Source organism: Malus domestica, chromosome 14, assembly GCF_042453785.1.
Source record: "Malus domestica chromosome 14, GDT2T_hap1".
NCBI lineage: Eukaryota > Viridiplantae > Streptophyta > Magnoliopsida > Rosales > Rosaceae > Malus > Malus domestica.
The window spans coordinates 1,484,058-1,509,504 of NC_091674.1; the positions used below are offsets into that span (position 1 = coordinate 1,484,058).

A 25,447-nucleotide genomic window follows, 5' to 3' on the forward strand; every position below is an offset into this window, starting at 1 on the left:
CAAAACACTTGTAGAGAGACCGAAGGCTGAAAGCCAAAGAACAAAAATCAGCAACTTGCCACTTAGTGGAAACATAAACCTGAAAATAGGTAAACAGCAATGGTGCCACTGACTGAGTGGAGACAGCAATCATGCCACTGTGAGTGGACATATGAGCGGAGACAGCAATAATTTATTCATTCAGTCATCAGCACAGGAACCTCTCTGTAAACTTCACACACTCCAGCTTTCTATCTCAATAATTTACACACACTCCAGCTCTCTCTCTCTCTCTCTCTCTCTCTCTCTCTCACTAATTTATTCATTCACTCATCAGCTCAGGAACCTCTCTGTAAACTTCTCCTCCACACACTCCAGCTCTCTCTCTCTCCAGTTCTCTCTCTCTCTATCATCTTCTCCACTCCTCACTCTGTTAGTTCTATACAACTCATCCATCGCCTGGGGACTGACCTTGGGCTTTTCAGCTGCCAAGCAACTCCAGAATCTGTTCTGATCAAACTCAAAGTTGTAACTAAGGAGTTTGGAGAAAATAAAAAGATGATCAAGGTTGAAGTAATTCACAAAGAAATTATTAAACCATCCGCTCCAACTCCTCACCACCTTAGACATTTGTGCCTCTCCCTTTTTGACCAGATTATGCTTGAACTGCATGTGCCACAAGTTCTCTTCTATCCTAGCAGCAGTGATGAACATTCTTTGGTCGCTGAAAAGTCCGAGCTTCTAAAGAAATCATTATCTGAGGCCCTCACTATCTGCTACCCCTTTGCAGGGGAATTCAAAAATAACGTTTCCATCAACTGCGATGACCGCGGAGCTCTATTTCTTGAAGCCCAAGTCAACTGTCCCATGTCCAAGATCCTGGACAAACCCGATTCTGAGATCCTAACACAACTGATTCCAACTCCTATGCGTTCCAAACAAGCACAAGTAGGGCATCTTGTACTAGTCCAGGCCAACGTATTCGAATGTGGTGGATTGGCAATTGGCGTCAGCATTTCGCATAAGGTCGCTGATGCCTTAGCGAACAGCAAATTCATCGAAAGCTGGGCTGAAATTGCCCGCTGCACTGCCAGCACTACTGACCATCACGTAGTACTTCCTACAGAATTTGGTGTTGCAGCTACTTTGTTCCCACCACAAGAATTTTTTAACTCACCCCTTCGCAGAAAACTTACAAGGAAATTTTGTGGTTTTTACCATGACGAAGATTGAAGAAAATGAAGTATACGATCTTCAAACCTTGGTTGCAAAAATGAGGAAAAGCCTTGAGGAATTTAAGGTAAAATATGCCAATGAAATTAGAGGGGAGGAAGTAGTTCAATTCCTGAAGGAGTATAGTGAGCTCCTTCAAAAGGATGATGTGGACAACTATATGTGCACCAGTTTGTGCAGGTTTCCCTTCGGCTCGGCCAATTTTGGATGGGGAAAGGCATCATGCATACGCATCCCTTGGAATGAAGATTTCAAAAACAAAATGTTATTGTTGGATGCAAGTGATGGTATTGGCATCGATGCATGCATAACACTGAAAAAAGAAGATATGGTCATGATTGAAACCAACCAGGACCTGCTTGCATATGCTTCTCTGCAATTGACCATTTCTGAGAGGTAAATCTCGTCTTATCTTTCTCTATAATTACTTAAAAAATAAAAAGTGTGCTTCCCGAAGTCATTGGAGATTCAAACTATAAATATCTTTCAAATGACGGGAAATAAAATGCAACTAGACTAAGAGCTAGCTGCGAGTGTTGTTGAGCATTTAGAATTTGTTTGGATGCTATGTTGTAACCTTTGGTGATTTCTTTTGTTGCTTTTGATTCCACAGTTTCCTTGTTTTGTGTGAACAGTGAGTAATGTATTGCTTTTATTATCGACTTTATTTTTCTTTCAATAAAATGGATTTGTTTTGTTGTGTATACCTAAGAAAATATAGACCCCTAACAAAAAAAAAATGAAAAGAATGCTGAGAATGCTTTTCTATGAAAAAAAATAAAATAAGACAGACTGACTAAGAATGCTTTCAAGTAATTTTTATTTAATTCAAAGTTCATAAGTAAACATAAGTGTGAAAATCGCATCTCATCATGATTTGTTAAGTGCGTTAAGAGCATTTCCTTTGGTAAAAAATGAATCTTGAAAAGTATGCAACATGATGAACTTTTACCAACGGAAGTTGTAGTAGCTAGGAACGAATATTGTGGTTGGGCATGTTGAACTGTGTTTGTCTAAACTACGAGTCAAAGTAAGCTATTTTTAGATCTGTTCTAAATTCTGGTAAACAACGGGCTAAAATGATTTGACAAAAATTGAGAGTAATTTTATTTTATTCTTATTTAACAGAGACATTTCATGGAATGACCAAAATAATTGATAGTGAACAAACTCAGGGGTCAGTTCTATCGATTTTAAATCTTAAAGGCCAAAGTGAGGAGATATGCCAATCTCAATAATCATTAAGCTATAAAAACATAAATTAAATGTGAAATTCTCAAGTACCTATGATTGAGCTAAATGACTAAAACCTGACCCTTCCATTGTGGCCAAGTAGGACCTAGACGGTTGGTGGGTCACGATTTTTTACTAGATTTTTAAGATAGAATTTCTTAGTTAGGGAATTTTAACGAAAAGCATCCGGTACTGTTCATTTTAACGAAAAACCACATTTTTACACTAAAAAATCAATCCTGATACTATTCACTTTACCCTTTATTTTGTCCTTATTATTAAAACTCAAAGTTTTCAAGCCCTTTTCATTAGTTTTCCTTTTCTTCTATGACAATAACTTCATCACTAATTTAAGGACATAATATGTTGAAGAGTGTAAAGTTTCACATCATTTTTAATTAAATACAGTTTACGTTAATTGGTTTTGCTGCTAAGTGTATCGAACCTTTTGTAAACTGAAAAAATACTAAATTGCACTAATGATTAAGTTGGAAACAAACATTGAAGTTTTTTTTTTTTTTGTCAAAAATAAAACTTCATTAATGAAAGGGGAAATACAATTTGCTGAATAGACCTAAGCCTAAACAAAACACAGAACCCTACACAAACAAAGCAATACATAAAATAGAAGACATGCCCAAAAAGTAGAGCTACAATCCAAGACACAAAGGGATGTCTACACAAATTTAGGCTCACAAGCAACAAAAGAAAAACAATAATAAAGCCCTAATCTCTAGCAGCAAAACACCAGTCACCACCGCTGCTACCTCCGCAAAGAAACATATCGCCCCAAATTGGAAAAAAAAAAACACCCAAACCAAAAGATAGACTGAGAGCATTGTGCAAAACCAATCCACTAACAATTATAGCCTCCACAATCACACATGCGAGAAAAGTCACAAAGCGTAACAGAAGGAGGGGAGGATGAAGGACAAACATCAATGTTGATGTTGATTAGAATGTTTATATATAAAGCCAACAACTACTTTTGGGGTCACAAGCTTCACAAAAAATGAGTGGACAAAAATGCCCCTTAAACAAAAAACTTCAAAAACTGCCCAAAATAATGCATCAAATGTGGCAGGAATATTTTCATCATTTTAATAGCGTTTTTTAGCATTTAGACTATTTCTGAGAGGTAAATATCGTCTAATCTTTCTCTATAATTACTTAAAAAATAAAAAGTGTGCTTCCCGAAGTCATTGGAGATTCAAACTATAAATATCTTTCAAATGTCGGGAAATAAAATGCAACTAGACTAAGAGCTAGTTGCCAGTGTTGTTGAGCATTTATAATTTGTTTGGATGCTATGTTGTAACCTTTGGTGATTTCTTTTGTTGCTTTTGATTCCACAATTTCCTTGTTTTGTGTGAACAATGAGTAATGTATTGCTTTTACTATCGGCTTTATTTTTCTTTCAATAAAATGGATTTGTTTTATTGCGTATACCTAAGAAAATATAGATCCCTAACAAAAGAAAATGAAAAGAGTGATGAGAATGCTTTTCTATGAAAAAAATAAAATAAGACAGACTGACTAAGAATACTTGCAAGTAATTTTTAAAACTAATTTTTATGTTTATCGAAAGGAACACAAGATTACAATACGTGTGATAATATGATGGACAATTGGGTTGATAAATTCTATTTTAAGTAAACTCATATAAAACGGGTTCACCACCACCTGAAAACCCCTGTTGTAAAATGATGGCCCGAAACCTACTGGATTCGGATCGATAAAGGCTCACAGTCACGAGTAAATTAGAGACTAGGATAGAGAAAAAGAGGGAGAAAAGAGGCATGATGAATAAAGGGTAAAGGGAGAAGATGAGTTGATTTCGTCAATTCTGCTTCACCGTGAGGGAGGCATGTGGGCAATGGGGGATCCAAGATTTGAAACTTAGGTGTCCCAACATTAAAGGTTCACGTTTTTTAAAGAAACAAAGCACATAGTGCGTTAAAAAAAAATCATTTTATTCAACTGAGGCATTTTGTCGAACACTTAGTGGCCTTATTGACAAAACCAAACCATGTTGCCTATATGTCAACAAGTTACGATATATGTTGAAGCAATATGATCAATGCTATCAAGAATATATGTCGAGTGATGTTGATGCAGCCTATCGATATATGGGTACCAAACAATCGAAGGGTCTTCAAATGACCTTTATATGCATGTTTTCCACCCTCCGACTAGTCCTAGGTGGTTCCAATTTACATCCACCCTTGCGGTGGGTGGAGTTCAAGAATTCTTGTTGTGGTGTGGCTTTTTTTACTTATCCATTTTTGTTTCTTATATTTTGTTTTCTTAAGTAAATGAATAAGGGTATGCTATCCACGCACCACTTTTTACTTCTTACATACCCACTAATTTTCGACTTTCGAATTGAATGAATTGAAGAAGATCAAATGACATAAATTAAGAAGGGATATGTGAGAAGTAAAAAGGAGTGTGTGGATATCACACCCTAATAACTAATGTTGATGTGGGAAAAATATGATTGGCTAATATCATTTTAATGTCATCTAGACATCACAATCTAATAATCTAGTGTAATCTAAGACTAATATCAAAGAATAGAAGTAAAGATAATTATGTGAAAAACATCTTATCGTTATAAGTTAAGGGGAGCTAAAGTGGTATTTGAGATTAGGAAAACTCTCACTTTAGTCTTGATAATAAAAATTGATAAAAATGATCCGGTCGTGAAAATTATTTTAATTTTTACGAGAAAAATCTGCCAATCTTCTAATAACTGTTTTATGTAGTATTCATCGGGAAAAAAATAAAAAGAAGAAAGAAAGAATGTCATAACTCATAATCCCATCATAGCCAATTACATTGTTACCCTCCGTTGCCTCGCCTAACTCTAAAATACCTTTTCGGCTAAGTCAAACCACCAGCAGCAACACGCCTTATCTCACTCTAAGCTCCCTTTGGTTCTCTCACTTGCCATCCTTCCAGTTCGTCAAGTTCGGACCTTTGGCTTCACAAGGCGAGACAAAGACGGCAGAGACGGTGGAGAATGAGCTTCAGGAGGTCGAAGAAGTTGAGGTATTGTTTACTTATTTTATTTATTTTTCCTAAAAATATTTAGAATATTTTATTTTGTTAAATTTCAGAAATGTTTTGAGTTATGGATTGAGAAATTGCAGTTTATCAGCAAACTAGAAAGCAGACTAACATGAGATTTTATTTATTTATTTATGGACCAATTGGATAATGTTTTTTTTTTTTAAAAAGAAAAGATTTTTGCACACAATTTTACTTCATTTGCATATCTTGTTTGTTTCTGACATCTGAATTGAATAAATCAAAGGAAAATGATGAATCAAAAATTCTGAAAAAGAAAATCCTTCCTAAAATCTTTTGAAGATGAGAAAATAGGACTTGAAATGAAAGTGGCTTATTGAAGAACAATATTTGACTACTTAAAAATAAGTAGTAACTCCTACTCAAAATTTCTCAAAATTATTCGTTGTCAATTTATAGAACTTCGTGTTTATAATCAGAACCGTTCATATTATAAATCACCATATAAAGATCGTCTCTGTGAAAAATCAATTAAAACTAAGGTCATTAGTTCATCAAACAATTTAAAAACAAATGAACGGTATTGGTAAAAGCATTATGAACCGTCTATGTATTTGTTACAACAAATTGACTAAACGATCTTAGTTTTAATTTATTTTTTGCAAAGATGATCTTTACAGTGTGATTCATAGTATAAACGGTTTTTATCATAAGCACAAAGCTTTGTGATTAAAACACTAAGAATTTTGAGTAGGAGTTCCTATTCATCTTTGAGTAGCCAAGTATTATTCTTACTCCCTATATTACCAATTGGTTTTATAGTGAAACCTCAATTTTTTTTTTTATGATATCAGAGCATGTTGTTCCACGTCTGAAGCCAAACGGTCACACGTGTTCCAAATCGTCATATTGTGTTGTTCACTTGTTAAACTTGAAAATTCACCACACTGAAATGAGCGTGTTAGAATAAGTTCCATATTGATGAAAGAAGGACCTTACAATGAGTTTATAAGAGATTTGACTACTCCTTATATTAAACCAAATGAATTTATAATAGAACAACAACTTCTTGCACCCTCATTAACCATAAATCCACATATATCCTTTTACTGGATGCATCAATTACAGTAAGGCAAGTGAAACCATCGAGAATGGAATCGAGTCAGCTTAAAGACAACATATTTGAGTCTATTTCAGTTTTGAAACATAAATTGTAACTTCATTTGTACGTCAATCAATGAGGTAGTAAATTTTGGTGGGTGTGGCTGTTTCTGATGGTGGGTGTGGCTATTTCTGATGGTGGGTGTGGCTGTTTCTGATGGTGGCCTATTGTTGTCAACTTTCTTTTCTATTGAGATAACGATACCGCTTTGGGGGAACCATCATTTTTTTTTTTAACTTTGACCAAACGAGATAAATTTGTTGATATGATAAAAAGAAATTACATTTAGTTAGAAGAGACATAAATTTTACTTTTCATAGAACAAGATAAACAAAATACAAGAAAAAAAGCGGGACATACATCTTAGCCTTCTTGAAAATAAAAATACAAGAAAAAGAGGGGCATAGACTTTACCTCTCTTGAAAAAGAAGAGTAATACTACGAAGATTAAATTTGTAAACAAAATTTGCAAACTAAATAATGTGTCATCAATAGAAATAAGCACGTTTATCAACGCTTAGGTAATTGTCTAATCATCATCTTTTATGTCATTTAACTTATTAAATTTTGTTTGCAAATTTAATCTCTCTAGCATTATATATTTGTTTTTATGTTGTTATAACCTGATCGGTCACTATTTCTGTTAAAATATTCATGTTTAAGTTGTTATTTTAATATTAATATAATAAAATACCAAGACAAATGCTTGATGTGTAAGAGGCCACATCTACCAGCTTTAGTTGGGAAGAAAGAGTTAGGCCATCTCCAACCGAAGGGTCCAAAGGGCTGAAAATAGCTTGAAAATTGTCTCCAACTTAGGGCCGGGCCAAAGGGTTCGTAAACCTCATGGGACAAAAAATGGCCAAAGGGCCAACCAGCTAACCCAACCTAGCCAGCCAGCTAGCCCCGGGCTAGACCACATTTTCAAACACAACTGCTAGCTGACATCAGCGTGACACCAACTAGCAACGGCTAGCTGACGTCAGTTACCATTGGATTTGAATATTTAAAAAAAAAATTATTTCCGACCAAAATTTTTAATTTTTTTTTAAATTCTCATTTTTTTTCCTATAAATACCTAAGCCATTCCTACATCATTTGTCACATAATTTTCACAATTCCGTACTATCTCACTTCATTCTATTTTCTTACCTCTTCCAATAATCTTTCCTTCAAAATTTTCAATAATTTTCAAATGGCCTTATCTGCAATGAAAGGTAGGGCTTGGACTCGAAAAGAAGATGAAGTTCTTTGCAGGGCTTATAGATGGGTCTCGGAAGATAGTGTGAGGGGGACTTCTCAAACAAGTGAATGTATTTGGACTCGTGTATCTAAAAAATACTATGAGTTCTACGAATGCACCATTCAACCGAATACCCGAAACCACGAGAGTTGTTTTTCAAGATGTAAGAAACATTTTCATCGAAGTTTGAATAAATGGTATCAAGCACTGATAGCAGCCGCAAGTAAACATGAAAGCGACGCCAATTACTACGATGAAGTAAGTGTTTTCACAATTTATTTTAAATATTTAATTATATTACATTTAATTTCATAAATTATTTTCCTTTATTTTTTGTAATTATATTTTCTAGGTACGCCAAGCGGATGAATTGTATATGGATGGCAGCTCGAAACCCTTTCAATTTTCCGGTTGTTGAGAAATTTGTAAAGGATGGGTGTTATTTGAAGATCCACCTCAACATATAGTAGGTCCTATGTTGTTCGGAACTCAATCCTCAGCTGTAGATGGGGATCAAGATGAATCTCTTACCATTCAAGAAACAAGGGTAGAAAATCCGTCTTCGGGTGAAGGTTCTATATCTAGGGCTATTTGACGAAATAAGTCCCGAAGGTTGAAGGAAAAGGGTAAGGCAAATGATGATTACGCTGTTCAACAGGAAGTGGCGGCCTCATTGCGATTAATGGCGGAGCAAAATGCATTTGCCACGAAAGAAAGGAACTTAGGCATGAAAAATATGCCAAACAAATACAAGAAGAGATGGATGATAGGAATATGCAAAAGAACACTTCGGATTACACTCTAATGAGTAAGGCCCATTTTGATAGGAAAAAGAGGAAAATTATGACATGGCGGCATTTGTTTATCTCCGACTATACTCATACAATGACGGATGATGAAGATGATGTTGATTATGAACTTTAAATTTAAGTTGTTGTAGTTTTTAAATATAAGTTGTGGTTTTAAAATTTAAATAATAAATTATGTTGGATCCTATGATCATTTTGCTCTCGGTTAGAGATGATTTTTTGTCAAGTTATCTCCAACTGACTCGATCAAATGGTTATAAGCTAAAAATAGCTCGTTTTGACACGAAAACTATCTCCAATCTAGGGGTTAGGCCAAAGGATGGACCCCGTCCGGCCAAAAATCTCAAAACAGGCCAACGGGCTGGCCAAGATCAACCAGCCAGCCAGCCCGCCCTCTAGCTTGCTTCATCTGCTCGCATTGGGGAACCCCTTTCGAAGTGTACCTGCTTTTGATTGTTATTGTAGGTTCCTTTTGTACAGATTTTACAGATATAAACAAAAGTGTATATTGCAAAACAAAACACGGCAATTTTACAGATTTAAACGGCAGCTCTGAAAAACCTCTCGTTATGCACAACACATAAGCAACATCAAGGTCCAGCTCAACTGATTTCTGTGGATCATAAGGTGAGATACAGAGAAACATCACCCAGGAAAGTGCCATTGTGGTCACCGGCTATAACTCTGGCTGGAACTTCAAAGAGACCCAGAAATGGCAGCAACTCTTATGAGCGATTGTGCAGCAACGGAAGCTTCCATTTCAGCGAGTCTCCTCGGCAAGAACAGACGACGACGAGTGTGGTTGTGGGAGGTTCAAGTGCTAGTCCGAGTTGTTGTGTGGAACCCAATAAAAACAAAAACAAAATTGCTAAAAGACAATTCAGATTAAGAGTGGGAAGCTTATTTAATCAAGTATTAGTCAATAAATTACTTTTTTTTTTTGTGGTGTACATTGCACCTGCTGCCTCGTATTAATTAATCGTTTTTATTTAAAGATTATTTAGCCAAAGGTACAAAATTAGCCATATATCAATGGTCCATTTTTTTTTGGATATTACTAAAAAATATTTAGAGTAATTATGTCTAGCTCAATGAAGCATGTCACATTAGAAGATGATTATTGAGGTAGTTTAATTTAAGTAACCATATTAATAAAATTAAAATAATAAATTATGTTTACCCTATGACCTTTTGGCTCTCTCAGTTGGAGATGGTTTTTTGTCACAAGGTTATATTTGGCCTATGGCCCTTTGGCCCATTGATTAGAGATTGTAAGAAATATGGTATGATATTGTTCATTAAAATATTAATTTATTGTAGGGTTATATGGCTAAAAAAACCCTCTGGCCTCCTTCAGTTGGAGATAACCTTATTTGAGTGTCTTATTGACGTGCATCCAATAAGAATTGAACTTACGAATTTGTCAATTATGTGTTAATAGACAAATCAAAGCAGTGAACAAGTTAATACAATACGTGCATCTAGTAAGAATTGAACATACTGATTCGCCAATTATGTGTCAACAGACGGATCAAAACAACGAATAAGCTATTTCGAAAATTATGTATATAATGGATTTGGATCCCTTCCGGATCCAAATTGTGGGGATTCTCACATCTTAATAATTCATCGTTCATCATGCGGTCAGAAATCATTTGACTTTTTTTACTTAAAATTAAACAAAAATGGTACCTAACGAAAACTGATCGCACAATGAACGATGAACGATTAGGATATAGAGATCCTTAAAATCTCTACAAAGTGAATCTGGAGAGGATCATCTTCCTATAAATATAAATTCATGTTAGTCCTTTAAGGGGGTGTTTGTTTACCCTTCTTAGCCTTCACTGGATTGGATTGGATTGTAATCTTGTGTTTGGTGGCTTGCTGGACTAGAGTTAATAAGATTAACTGGGACTTGCTTTCACTAGAGGCGTCGCTAGCCGATCTTTATGAGTCCCCCCAAAAACCATAGGATAAGCTAGGAACTTCGCTTCGTTGTGCTTGATTCACCTCATCGACCTCGATTTTGACGGCAAAGACTTCGGGCACGACTTCATCTCCGACGCCAAACTCATCAACTGCAATTTTTTTTTTTTGGATAAAAAAGAAACAAAATCTGCAAATTCCCGACGAACCCACAACCTTGATTTCCCGACGAATTGACGAAAGAACACTTGGTCGATATGCAGAAATGGGTTCTCCATTTTCTTCGATTGAACTTGAATCAGGCCCATAAAACAGAGAGATCGATCTTCGCCTGAAGAACTTAAGATCCGAGAACGATCTTCGCAATTTGAGATCTCTCTGCTTACCTGCAACTCCAGCTCCTGCATCAAGCGTTTCATATTAGGTGAAACAAAATAAATACAAACGGAGAGAGGGGAGAGAGGATAGTGGTACAAAGGTGAAACGGGAGAAAGGGAGGAGGCGGAGTAGAAAAGGAGGAAAAGGGGAGAGTGGAGGGCGACACTGGTGGAGTAAACAATGAGAAACAAAAAATTGAGATGTATAAAGATTAGTGAAGAAGATGACTCTAGAAAAATGGAAAATGATAAAGAAATAATAAATATTAATTTGTTTGTACGATACTTGACCAATCCCGAAACTACCGAGCACCGGCCAACGCTATACTGTCAAGGACCCAGAAGAGTTCCCCTTCGACCAGGAGGCCAATCACTACTCGACACGTGTCAAGATTAGAAGCCAATCAGAGCGCAGCACGTGTCGACATCAAGAACCAATCATAACATGACACATGTCAATGTGACAAAGCTACAAGTTTTTCTATAAATAGGGGTCATTCCCCCACAATATTGCCTAATGCCATTTTGTGTGAAATCATTCACAAGAACTCACTAAATTGAGAGCTTGATCCTTTGTACTTGTGTAAGCCCTTCACTACTAATAAGAACTCCTCTACTCCGTGGACGTAGCCAATCTGGGTGAACCACGTACATCCTGTGTTTGCTTCTCTGTCTCTATTCATTTACGTACTTATCCTCACTAGTGACCGAAGCAACCAAGCGAAGGTCATAAAACCTGACACTTTCTGTTGTACCAAAGTCTTCGCTGATTTTGTGCATCAACATTTGGCGCCGTCTGTGGGAAACGACACTTATTCCTACTCTCTTCAGCTGTGTCAAGCTGGTTTCTATCATTCGTACACTTTCTTTTGATCAGGCATCCCTCTCCAGCATGGGAAGCGAAGGAAGCCACAGCACACAGAATGACACCCCCATTGCACATAGTGCGAAACAACGAAAGAAGGAAGGAAAACGAGTTCTTCTTCAAGCTAAAGTCGATGAGTTGGAAGCTCAGAACAACAAGATAGCAATGAGGAATGAGGTCCTCCAGGAGCAATATGAGAAGCTCTTCGAGACACTCCACGAAGCTAGGCAAGCTCAGACACGCGAGCTTGTTGCCCCCGTGGAAGTCAACCATCAACTGGGTGCCCTCCAACATGGAGGGTCACATGCATTCGACATAGATATCCCTGATAGGGAACAGATTACCCCTCGACTTGATAATCAACATGAGGCTTCTCTTAACCCAGTTGCTTCGACCCGAACCATGAGAAGTGGAGGGAGACACCTCTTTGCTGAAGGGGCAGAAGGATCGAAAGCCGTCTTTCGCGATTGTCGGGATTTCCTGAAGCAACGTCGAGAGAATTCCATCCATATAAGCTCAAAGATCAATGACCCAAGGATTTCTGAGAGACTCGGTCCCCTGCCACGGCCCGAGCCGGCCACCAATTTGGGGAAGGGGCAACAAGTCCTAGAGAGACATGAGGGTACAGGGGACTCAGAGGTGTTCCGACAGACATACCCTGGAAGCCAGTACAACGAGTCCAGGGAAAAATCACATGCCCTTGATCAAACCTTCCTAATTCCAAGAGGAGATGGAGATTTACGAAAGAAAGCTCCAGTGGCACATAACTCCGCTCAAGACCCCCTTGTCCTACAACTTATTGAGGAAGTAAACAAGTTGAAGGCTGAACGTCAGGCTGAAATACCTGACTGGAACCAACCCAGGCCTGGCCCTCTTACAAGGAGGATCCTCAACACCCCCCTTCAAGCAAAGACAAAGCAAAAGCTTGGCTTGCAACTTTATACTGGAAAAGAGGACCCGATTGAGCACCTTAACCTCTTTGAGTCCACCATGGCATACCGGATGCATACCGACGAAGAGCGATGTCTTCTCTTCCCCTCCACCCTCTCTGGCGGAGCTCTAAATTGGTATTGTCGTCTTACACCTGAGACGGTAGACTCATTTGAGGAATTGAGGAAACTATTTGTTTCCCAACACATTTTCCAAACCGATCGCTTGCACTCTGCAGATGACCTGTACACTATCCGCCAGAAGCCAGACGAGTCATTACGTATGTATGCTGGTCGCTTCAGCCATGAATACTCCCGGTGTGCCGAGGCAGACGACAAGACTGCCCTCAAAGCCTTCACGGCAGGCCTACGTGATTGTTTCTTTAAATACATGATCAATGCCAATACTTGGAAGACTTACTCTGAGGTGATGGCGCAGGCTTATAACCATGCCTCCGCCGAGGCAAAGACATATCAGGAGAAACCCCCTACAACCATCCTTTATCAACAAGTGGGAGGTGGAAGCCAGACTCACCTAAATGAGAAGACCTCGACTTTCCAAACAGCAGTGGCACCTCCCCATGCCTTGCATAATGCTTCGCCGAATCAACAGACATATCAATTTCAAGGCAAGAGGAAGGATTTCCATCCTCACCACTCTCATTTCAGTAAAAAGAGTAAGGGACACTATCCCGATAACCAAGGGTATCGCCACAATAACGCTCGCCCCCAGGCAGTCAATGCAGTGGGTCAAACCCGCGTCAAGATACCCCCTACCCCAAGGTATGAGACATACACGCCCTTGAATGCCACATGCGCGGCCATTTACCCCAGCATAGCTCACCTGATACCAAAGCCAAAGCCGAGGCACCCAGATTACACGCCCCCGAATAACGCGGGCACGTTTTGTTGCTACCATGAGCATAACGGCCATGATAGCGAGAAATGTATCATCCTCCGTGATCGTATTGAAGCTTTGGCACGAGAAGGAAAAATTGATCAATTCCTTCTTCACCCTCAAAGGGATAACCGTAACCAACGCCAGGTGAATGTCATATATTCCATAAGCGGCGGCACACCCATATCTGAATCTTCCAATAGGGCCATGAAAAACAGTGAACGAAGTCTGAGGCCTGGTCACCAAGTGTTTCACGTGGAAGACATCAGGGGAGGGAAGTATCAAAAGCCTAACTGGGATCCGATATGTTTCTACCCTGAGGAAGAAAGAGGCATCATCTACCCTCATAACGACCCATTGATCGTGGAGGCTCACATAGCCAACTTTGATGTTCGACGAATCCTCGTAGACACAGGGGCTTCGGTCAATATCATGTTTGCCGAAGCTTTCAGGGCACTCAGTGTAGCTGAACACTTGCTCGATCGCTCGATTTCTCCTCTGATAAGCTTCTCCGGTGATATCGTGCAACCCTTAGGGAGCATACATTTACCCTTTACTATTGGTACAGGCCCTTACACGGCTACCATTACCACTAACTTCCTAGTGGTTGACTGCCCAACGGCATACAATGTCATCTTTGGGCGCACAGGCATCAATGATCTCAAGGCTATGGTATCCACGCATATGCTGTTGATGAAATTTCCAACCCCCCATGGCAACGGCTACATCAGAGGAGATCAGCTTAGTGCACGATCATGTTACAACACTTCAGTTAAGCAACAACACTTGCCCGGACCCAAGGAAACCCTGTCTGTACATGACCAAGTCACAAAGACCAGCCTAGATGAAGCGAACTTGGATCTTCCTGATAGCAACAATCAACCCGATGATCCTCGAGATGACTCTTTCACCCAGCAAGCCCAACCTGCTGAAGAGTTGGAGAAGGTACCTATCTCAAGAGATTATCCAGATCGCATGGTGAAGATTGGCACCACATTGTCACCACCCCTTCGGTTAGCATTGATATCTTTTTTGAAAGAGAACACTGAAGTCTTCGCCTGGTCATACGAGGACATGCCAGGCATCTCTCCCGATGTCATCTGTCATCGTTTGAGTATTGACCCCAAGATCAAGCCGGTGAGACAGAAGCGAAGATCTTATGACGCTGAACGATACGAGGCAATGAAAGCAGAAGTTGAAAAACTCAAAGGCATAGGCTTTGTCCGCGAAGTCAATTACCCGACATGGGTAGCAAATGTGGTCCTTGTTAAGAAAAATCCGACCAAAGAAAGTCTTTTGCTTCAAAAGGTCTTGTGGAGAATGTGTGTTGACTACACCGACCTAAACAAAGGGTGTCCGAAAGATAGCTTCCCTCTTCCTCTTATTGACAGACTTATAGACTCTACGGCCGGGTGTGAACTCCTGAGCTTCATGGATGCTTACTCAGGATACAACCAAATCCTCATGAACCCTTCGGATCAAGAACACACAGCCTTCACTACCGACAGAGGACTATACTGCTACAAAGTCATGCCTTTCGGCCTAAAGAATGCAGGAGCGACTTATCAGAGACTAGTCAACTCAATGTTCGCCGAGCAGATTGGGAAGAGCATGGAAGTTTACGTTGATGATATGTTAGTCAAGAGCAAACATGCTGACCAACACATCACCAACCTATCTGAAACTTTCACTATTTTGAAGAGGTATCGAATGAGGTTAAACCCCAACAAATGTGCCTTCGGCGTAGGCTCTGGCAAATTCTTAGGTTTCATGATTAGCCAACGAGGCATTGAAGCTAATCCCGAGAAGATCAAAGCAATCCTCGACATGAAGGAACCGGTAACTTCAAAGGACATCCAGAGCCTTACTGGCAAGGTGGCAGCCTTAACCAGGTTCATTTCTAAGGCCACAGACAAATGTGCTCCCTTTTTTAAAGCACTTAAGGGAAGTAGGAAGTACATTACATGGACTGATGAATGTGCCGAGGCATTCAAAAACCTCAAGGAGTACATGAGTAAAGCCCCTCTACTCTCCAAGCCCGAGGTAGGAGACATTCTCATTATCTACCTATCGGTATCAGCTTCAGCCGTAAGTTCCGTTCTCATTCGAAAGGATGGGAATATTGAGCGACCTGTCTACTACGCTAGCAAAGCCTTACAAGATGCGGAGACACGGTACTCTAACATTGAGAAATTGGCTCTGGCATTGGTCATGTCTGCTCGAAAACTCCACCCTTACTTCCAAGCGCACTCCATCATCGTGCTTACCAATTATCCTCTTCGACAGATACTCCAAAGTCCTGACACTTCAGGGCGAATGATCAAATGGGCAATAGCGTTGGGTGAGTTTGACATCTCCTACCAACCAAAGCCAGCTGAGAAGGGCCAAGCAGTAGCAGATTTCATCGCCGACTTCACATATCCTGTTGACATTGCTTCTACACCTGAAGCAGTAGCTTCATTACCATCGGAAGCTCAGAAAGTAGAATCAACGACCTCAGCATGGAGTCTGTATGTTGATGGCTCATCCAACCAACAGGGCTGTGGAGCGGGACTAGTCTTGACTACGCCCGACAAAGTAGCAATGGAGTATGCTCTTCGTTTCAAATTCAAGGCATCAAACAATGAGGCCGAGTATGAAGCCCTTCTAGCAGGATTACGTTTGGCCAAACACCTCGGGGTTAAACAAATTGATATTTTCAGTGACTCCCAATTAGTGGTCAACCAGGTTACCAACAACTTTGATGCTAAGGACAGCTCCATGGCAGCATATCTTGCGCAAACACAACTTTTGCTCAAGCACTTCCACTACCAGATCACCCAAGTTCCTCGAGCGGCAAACAGTCATGCAGACGCCCTGGCTCGCCTCGCCTCAGCTGTGGAAGACAAGATTGGAAGAAAAATTCATGTCGAACTGTTGGCAACACCAAGCACCATGGCCGCAGAAGTATGCAACTTACAACGGGGGGATAGTTGGATCACCCCGATCTATAATTTCCTTGCTCATGGCACCCTCCCAAATGATAAAGTCCAGGCTAAGCAAATTCGATACAAGTCTACCCGCTACCTGATCATCAATGATCAACTCTATAAGCGAGGTTTTAGCCTGCCATACTTAAGGTGTCTTACGCCTGCCGAGGCGGAAATCGTCCTTCGGGAAATACATGAGGGAGTCTGTGGAGATCATGCTTGATCTCGGTCCCTAGCACACAAGACTTTTCGCCAAGGATATTACTGGCCAACACTCCACCAGGATGCCATCAAAGTATCCCGCTCATGTGACAAATGTCAACGATATGCGGCTATTCCTCATTCCCCTCCAGAGCCTCTTACTCCTATGATCAGCCCTTGGCCCTTCGCCCAGTGGGGACTTGATTTGATCGGCCCAATGCCGGCAGGGAAGGGCAAAGTCTGTTACGCAGTCGTTGCAGTGGACTACTTCACAAAGTGGGCCGAAGTAGAACCCTTGGCAACCATTACTGAGGCAAAGATAGAAGACTTCGTGTGGAAGAACATCCTTTGTAGATTCGGCATTCCCAATGCGATAGTCACTGACAATGGGCGACAGTTTGACAACAAGAAGTTCAGGTTGTTCTGCTCTAAGTTTAACATCAACTTATGCTTTGCCTCTCCAGCTCATCCCCAGTCTAATGGACAAGTTGAGGCCATCAACAAAATAATCAAGCGCACTTTGAAAACCAGCTTGGACAAAGCTAAAGGCTGTTGGCCAGAATTTGTACCCCAAGTTCTTTGGTCATATCGCACTTCATATCGGACTTCAACAGGAGAAACTCCATTCTCACTTGCCTTTGGCACAGAGGCGGTTGTCCCTGTTGAGCTCGAGCAAGCAACATTCCGAGTCCAGAACTACATTCAAAGTGAAAATGACAAACAACTCACCCTCAACTTGGATTTAGTCGAGGAACACAGAAACCAAGCTCACTTGAGGAATGTCGCCTACAAGCAGCGCATCTCCAACTATTATGACTCTAGGGTCAAGCCTCGTTCTTTCAAAATAGGAGACTGGGTCTTAAAGAAAAGATTACTCTGCGACAGAGTCCCGAGTGAAGGCACACTTAGTCCAAACTGGGATGGACCGTATGAAGTCATTGGCATCAGTCGCCCTGGCTCTTACACACTTAGAAGCTCCGATGGCAAGACCCTTGGCCATCCATGGAACGCTGATCACTTGAAGTACTACTACAAATAGACTCACGATGTACAAGTGTTGAGCTATAGCCGTTCGGCATCCTATGTAATGAAGGCCATTTGGCAATGAATTCAATAAAGAGGTAATTTAGCCAACTCAGCCCTCACTCTTTTACATTCATAGCAAGCGATGCCGGAACCCTTCTCAATCAGAAAGCAATCTGTCTTCCACAGTCACTACAAAACAAGCAAATGAAGACCGTGTCAAGCGCCAAAAAAAAAAAAAAAAAAAAAAAAAAAAAAAAAAACAACTTCACCATCAAAGCTTCACCTAAAAAGCTTCACCCAAAAAGCTTCACCTAAAAAGCTTCACCCAAAAAGCTTCACCATCAAAGCTTCACCTAAAAAAGCTTCACCCAAAAAGCTTCACCCGAAAAGCTTCACCTAAAAAGCTTCACCCAAAAAGCTTCACCCGAAAAGCTTCACCTAAAAAGCTTCACCCACAAAGCTTCACCTAAAAAGCTTCACCCAACAAGCTTCACCCGAAAAGCTTCACCTCCAAAGCTTCACCCACAAAGCTTCAACACCAAAGCTTCACCTACAAAGCTTCAACACAAAACCTTGCTCCAAATAAACAAATTTTGTTCACAAAACCCAAGATGCCCTTGAACTTGTACAAAAACACTTGGGTAAACATAAACATTTTTTGTTTTACACCCACAAGGGCCCAAAATTTTCCTTCTTATTTATTCACTTATATATGTTCCCAAACATATTATAATAGATCCAACAACAAGCCAAAGTCCCAAATTTCATAATGGACAAAAGTACAAGCAATTCATCAATAATGAAGGTGCTACAAAAATTGGAATCTGCCCCAAAATAGAAATCCAACCCAAGAGACTTTTTCTCTCTCTCCCTCTTCCGCCTCCTTTCATCTATCAAATTTCTGCAACCTCTGCTCTTCTCCAATGGAGCTGAATTTTGGACACCCTATAGTTCTTGAGCATATGAACAACTTTCAAGAAGGAACCATTTCTGTTTGAGCGACGGAAATTAAAGTGTTGAAGCTCCAAACATGATAGTCGGCTTCTTGCAGATTTCGAAGCTGTTGTGATGTTTCGAAGATCTGGAAATATTTAACCGTTAGTTCATCCTGAATTTTTGATATGTTATGAAAGAGTCGATGAGGAACAACTTCAATGAAGAAAGCATACCGATCTGAACAAGAGAAAATGGAGTTTCGAAGCTCACAACAAATCTGACGGGTTGACAGACAAATAATAACCAGTCATTCATCATACCTGAATTTCTTGAGTTATACAGCTCCGAGGGATCTCAAATTTGGATATGTTGTAGTTCACAAGCTGAGGAACAACTTCAATGAAGAAAGCATACCGATCTGAACAAGAGAAAATGGAGTTTCGAAGCTCACAACAAATCTGACGGGTTGACAGAAAAATAATAACCAGTCATTCATCATACCTGAGTTTCTTGAGTTATACAGCTCCGAGGGATCTCAAATTTGGATATGTTGTAGTTCACAAGCTGAGGAACAACTTCAATGAAGAAAGCATACCGATCTGAACAAGAGAAAATGGAGTTTCGAAGCTCACAACAAATCTGACGGGTTGACAGAAAAATAATAACCAGTCATTCATCATACCTGAATTTCTTGAGTTATACAGCTCCGAGGGATCTCAAATTTGGATATGTTGTAGTTCACAAGCTGAGGAACAACTTCAATGAAGAAAGCATACCGATCTGAACAAGAGAAAATGGAGTTTCTAAGCTCACAACAAATCTGACGGGTTGACAGAAAAATAATAACCAGTCATTCATCATACCTGAGTTTCTTGAGTTATACAGCTCCGAGGGATCTCAAATTTGGATATGTTGTAGTTCACAAGCTGAGGAACAACTTCAATGAAGAAAGCATGCTGATCTGAGCAAGAGAAAATAGAGTTTCCAAGCTCACAACAAATCTGACGGGTTGACAGACAAATGATAAACAGTCACTCATCATACCTGGATTTCTGGAGTTGTACTGCTCCGATGGCTCTCCAATTTGGATATGTTGTAGTTAAGGAATTAACGAACAACTTTCATGAAGACAACTTTGTGATTCGACCTACAGATGATGGTGTTATGTTGAAAAACAATTCCGGTTGTTAGGGGAAATGAAAAACAATTCCACCAAAGAAACATCATTATGATGTTTCATCATTATGGTGTTTTCATCATTATGATGTTTCATCATTATGGTGTTTTCATCATTATGATGCTTTCATCATTGTGATGCTTCCATCATTGTGATGCTTCCATTATGATGTTAATGCACCAACGGTTACACCTTCTGCAATTCCACTTATTCGGGCCTAGCAACCTTCATCAACAAAATCTATGAAGAAAAAGTCCGGGGCTACCACTTAGAAAACAAAAGAATGAAGTTTTGGTACTTACGACATGGACTATTAGCAAGACACCTCATTCGTCAACTCCCTCGACTAGAGACTTGGGGGACTCCCACCATATGCTACTACGCCTTGGTACTCAAAAGTTCATGACTACTCAGTGACTTGGATTTTTCAAGTCTCCAACCGAGAAGTTTTCCTCACTCGGGAAATTAAGGGAACACTACCTCAAACTACATGCTTCACTCACAAAGCTTCAACAATACAGGTTTCAACAAAAGCAAAAATTCAAAGAACTTTATGAAGAAGGCTTTGGTGTATTTAACACAATATATTGAAATGAAGCAAAGCTTATTTATTAATATTTTCGATAAGCCACAAATATGTACATATACATGAGTCAAAATAAACAAACAAAAGGGAGCCTTCACAAAGGTTGCTTATGGGAAGTCTCAGCAGTCGGTAGAGCCCCAGAAAGAGAAAGCACCGGAGGGTGGTTATCCGGAGCCTCAGTACTTGACAAAACCCCAGAAGGAGGAGGCATTGGAGGTTCATCATTTGAAGCTTCATTACCAGGTACAGCCCCAGAGGACGAAGGCAATAAATGCCTTTGGAACAAACCCACAAACCGCTGATGATCAAGTAAAACCTTACCATCAGATTCCTTCATCTGGTCAAGCTTCCTCTTCATGTTTGTAGCATAGTCATGGGCGAGCCGGTGCAACTGCTTATTCTCATGCTTGAGCCCTCTAATCTCCTGTTTGAGACTCATCACTTCAGCAGCCAATGATTCAACTTGGCGGGTTCTAGCAAATAGGCGTTGGGCCATATTAGACACAGAACCTGCACACTGAACACTAAGAGCCAGAGAGTCCTTAACAGCCAACTCATCAGACCGTTTGGAAAGTAGTCTGTTATCTTTGGGAGTGAGAAGGTTCCTGGCCACCACTGCAGCGGTCATATCATTCTTCATCACAGAATCCCCAACGGTAAGAGGACCAGTAGGGGATATGAAGGATGGGCGCCATATGTTGTCTGGAGAAGGCGTGGTTGTCTCTTCTCCAAGGTTCAGGTCAAAACGACGGTCGGAGGGTCCAGACATTTTCAAATGTGTTGAAGAAGGAAGAGGTCAGACAAATCAAGATCTTAGAAGTGCAAGAAATGAGCTTCTACTGGTAGAGATTCATGTGTGCTGTGGAACTTAATGCCAGCCTCTATAAAAATCTGCACTCGACGGAGCTTCAGAAATCAAAGAGGCGTTTGCTTTCTCAAAAGCTGGGCTGCTCAGAGACCACGAGGGCCGATCTCAGAAATCGAAGAGGCGTTTGCTTTCTCAAAAGCTGGGCTGCTCAGAGACCACGAGGGCCGATCTCAGAAATCGAAGAAGCACCTGCTTTTTCAGCCTCGTCAGCACCTGTCACATGCACAATCAGCTTTGCGGAAATTACGGGCAATCTGTCGAAGATTTCTGGTGAAGTAAAAAGCACGTGAATCTTACTGTTCAATCACCGCTCTCCATATGCACCATCAACTCCTCGGGTACCACATATAACTTTGTCAAAGATCTCTGACAAAGTTTAGGCACGAGAATTTCGAAGTTCCAGCTACCCTACTATTACCCATAAGGGTAAAGGAACAGCACCACTGCTTGACAACTGGAAAGTCCCTATGTGTGTCGACCTCCGTGTTTTGCGGCAAGACAGGTTGGCAAGAACGTCCAACCTTTACTCACATTCGAGAAAAGACTCCCAACATAATTACTTTCTCAAAAACCGGAGTAGCACCGCTTTCCGAATCTCGAGAGTCAGATCCTCGACGGGATTGCTTGTTCGAAAACCGAAGAGGCACAACTCTCAGAACTTCGAGAGCCAGATTTCCTTAGATAAAGCTTGTCTGTAATCTTCACACGTAATATCAGCTTTCCAGATACCACATACCACTTTTTCAAAGTGCTCTGACAAAATTAAAACACGTGAAGCTGGCAACTCCCACTACATTGCTGTGACCAAGAAGGGTAAAGGAATAGCATTACTACTTGTTATTGGGAAATCCCTATATACATTGACCTCCCTCCTCAACGGACAGGCAAACCTGCAAAAATGCTCAACCCTTTCTCGCATTCGAAAAGGCACCCTCAACATAAACTCTCGAAATACTCAGCTTTATTTCCCCCCGATAATACCTTAGCAAATAAGCCACACCAAGAACAAGAGTATCTCATATCATCAGGGTCGAAAGCAAGAGTATCCCATATCATGCTTTCTCCCTATCTTTGTCTTTGTCATTGTCCACACCTGCAGGACAAGGAGAAAGAGAGCAGTCAGTCGGAACCTGAAATCAAACCTCCAATTTGGAACTGACTGCCTGGAGCCTTTGCCTGGTTGCTTACTTAGCATTGCTCTCGAGTACTCATCCTCAACTGCTGTCAAGGTCACGAATTCCACCGGCAAATACCTCATGACAGTTGATCAGATATTGGCTCTTTACACTGGAGCTGCCAAGCGTGGATGAGTCACTATGAAGGAATGTTCTGAAGGACCATTTAAATGCAAAGGTTGCACACCACTTCTGCCATGCAAAAGATTGAAGCAGAAGGTTCAACGGTGAGCTGAAACAGATCACTACAGCACGACACCTTTCCATACCACATTCATTATTCCGTCAACAGCAAAAGTATCCCATATCATCAAGGTCGAACGTACTCTAGATTTGATGGACTTGTTTTGACCCTCAAATTTTTGAATCGGCCTTATACTCTGAAGGGCACCAGAAAACCCTCCAGCACAGTTCAAGAATAAGCCTGTGGAAAGTTACTTCTTCAAAAGCAAAAGTATCTCATATCATCTCTTATCCATTTGCTTCTCCTTATCCTGGCAGTTGAATGAGAGACAAGGAGAAGGAGAACAATCAACCGGAAGCCGAAGTCAAACCTCTGATCCTGGGTTGCTTACTTGGAAGTTTGACTACTTACCTTGTCTGTCACCTCTTTCGGTAGATCTCCTAGCTCGGCGACTTGGGGGACTCCTACTATTGGGTTTGTATCACACTTGACTAAGCCCGAAACTACAACTAAGCTTCAAGTGAAATTGATACATTACCTTGTGCGTCAACATCAGCTAAATACACCATTCCCGGATGGAGGAAAGGTACTTCCAGAGAAGGGCAGATGAAGATCAGACCACACTTCGGTACTTAGAAGTTTCGTGATTACTCAAGGGATTGGATCTTGCAAGTCCCCAACCGAGGAGTTTCCCTCACTCGGGAACTTAGGGGATCACTGTTTGTACGATACTTGACCAATCCCGAAACTACCGAGCACCGGCCAACGCTATACTGTCAAGGACCCAGAAGAGTTCCCCTTCGACCAGGAGGCCAATCACTACTCGACACGTGTCAAGATTAGAAGCCAATCAGAGCGCAGCACGTGTCGACATCAAGAACCAATCATAACATGACACATGTCAATGTGACAAAGCTACAAGTTTTTCTATAAATAGGGGTCATTCCCCCACAATATTGCCTAATGCCATTTTGTGTGAAATCATTCACAAGAACTCACTAAATTGAGAGCTTGATCCTTTGTACTTGTGTAAGCCCTTCACTACTAATAAGAACTCCTCTACTCCGTGGACGTAGCCAATCTGGGTGAACCACGTACATCCTGTGTTTGCTTCTCTGTCTCTATTCATTTACGTACTTATCCTCACTAGTGACCGAAGCAACCAAGCGAAGGTCATAAAACCTGACACTTTATGTTGTACCAAAGTCTTCGCTGATTTTGTGCATCAACATAATTGATATAAGATTAAATTAATAATAAAATATCAACAGATATAGATTAAATAATATAATATTATAATCCGGCTTCCTATTCCGATACTGCAACAAATACTTCACTAAGCTAGTCCAGCTTAGTATAGTCTAAGCCAGTCCAACTTAGTCCCTGCAACTAATCCAGTTCGAGACAGTCTGATGCAACAAATGTACCCTAAAGGATGTGGACAAATTTGCCCTCACCCATACCCTTGATATTGATAGTTTTATATTTTTTATATTTTATTATATATATATGTATATATATATATACACACACATATATATATATTCTTTAAGGGGGCGTTTGTTTGCCCTCATTAAAGTGTACTGGACTAGACTGGACTAAGAGTTAGTCCAGTCCCATGTTTGTTCTCGACAAGGATTAGGTTTAATCAGACTAAGTCTCACTCGCTTCGACAAAAACGCTCACTAGGGGGCCTTAGCGAGACCCCCCGAAAAGGAGCGGACTACTAGTCCCTACTTCGCCCAATCTGTGCTTCGCTTCACCCCTCCCTGCTTCGCCGTCCTTCCCTTCCCAGAATTGAGCTTCACCGTATTTCCTCTCCCAGAAAAGTTAGAAACGTCTATTAGAGAGATAAAAAGAGAGAACAATGGAGTTGACATGGCTTTGCTGACGAGAGGAGCATAAAAAATCGGGTAGGAGATTTCGGTTCAGTCTTTGTCCCACGAATCTAACCCCAATTAAAGGCTATTCTTATCCAGAAATTTGTAGGAAAAACGAAATCAAAATCTGTGATAAACCCAGAAATCTGTGATATGGGATTTCGAATTATAGAAAATATCAAATTCTGTGATAAACCTAGAAATATATTACCTTGGTTTGCAGTGCTCTTCTCCAGAAATTTGTAGGAAAAAACGAAATCAAATTTGAAGCTGTAAAACATAAATTATAGTAGAAATTTGATATGTGATTTCAAATTTGCAGTGCTCTCTCTAATTCGAGGAACAAGAAGAAAGACCTGAAAGTTGTGTTGCGGGAAAAAAGATAGAGAAAAGAACTGATGGGGACGAAAGGGGAAGAACCCTCCAGAGAGAGAGGTGGAGTGTGCTTTGGAAATAAAAAAGCAAAAGGTTGCTTTAGTAATAAAATATTATTGAATTAATAATAAAATATTATTAGATGTGTATTATATAATATAATATTATAGTTATTAATTATCCTGCTTTTTAGTCCCACATTGTACCAAACGCTTCACTAAATCAGTTCAGCTTAGTCTAGTCTAAGCCAGTCCATCTTAGTTCCTGAAACTAGTCCAGTCCGAGATAATCCGGTGCAACAAACGCACCCTAAAAGAACTAATTATCCACCATTTTCAGAAGACTCACTTAGTCACGCCTGACCACAACTTGATCTTGAT

The 25,447-nt window shown here is 40.4% G+C and overlaps 1 protein-coding gene and 2 long non-coding RNA genes across 3 annotated transcripts; 2 read left to right on the plus strand and 1 right to left on the minus strand.

The window, feature by feature from the left end:
- Positions 1-1,874, plus strand: LOC114821135 (epi-neemfruitin B synthase L1AT-like). The gene has a single exon (XM_029093044.2). It carries the CDS (start codon positions 538-540, stop codon positions 1,210-1,212), a length of 675 nt encoding a protein of 224 aa, XP_028948877.2. The 5' UTR covers positions 1-537; the 3' UTR covers positions 1,213-1,874.
- A 3,417-nt stretch (positions 1,875-5,291) lies between these two features.
- Positions 5,292-8,879, plus strand: LOC103414856 (uncharacterized). Its single transcript, XR_526119.3, has 3 exons — positions 5,292-5,499; positions 7,858-8,141; positions 8,236-8,879. It is a non-coding gene; the product is annotated as an uncharacterized lncRNA (long non-coding RNA).
- A 9,718-nt stretch (positions 8,880-18,597) lies between these two features.
- LOC139191497 (uncharacterized) lies at positions 18,598-20,373 on the minus strand. The gene is made up of 6 exons (XR_011575575.1): positions 19,867-20,373; positions 19,686-19,783; positions 19,505-19,602; positions 19,324-19,421; positions 19,143-19,240; positions 18,598-18,967 (listed from the first exon to the last, which is right to left on the minus strand). It is a non-coding gene; the product is annotated as an uncharacterized lncRNA (long non-coding RNA).
- Positions 20,374-25,447: the final 5,074 nt, after the last annotated feature.

Excerpts from the sequence above, each read along its gene's own strand:
- LOC114821135 (XM_029093044.2), top strand. The coding sequence starts at position 538 with ATGATCAAGGTTGAAGTAATTCACAAAGAAATTATTAAACCATCCGCT.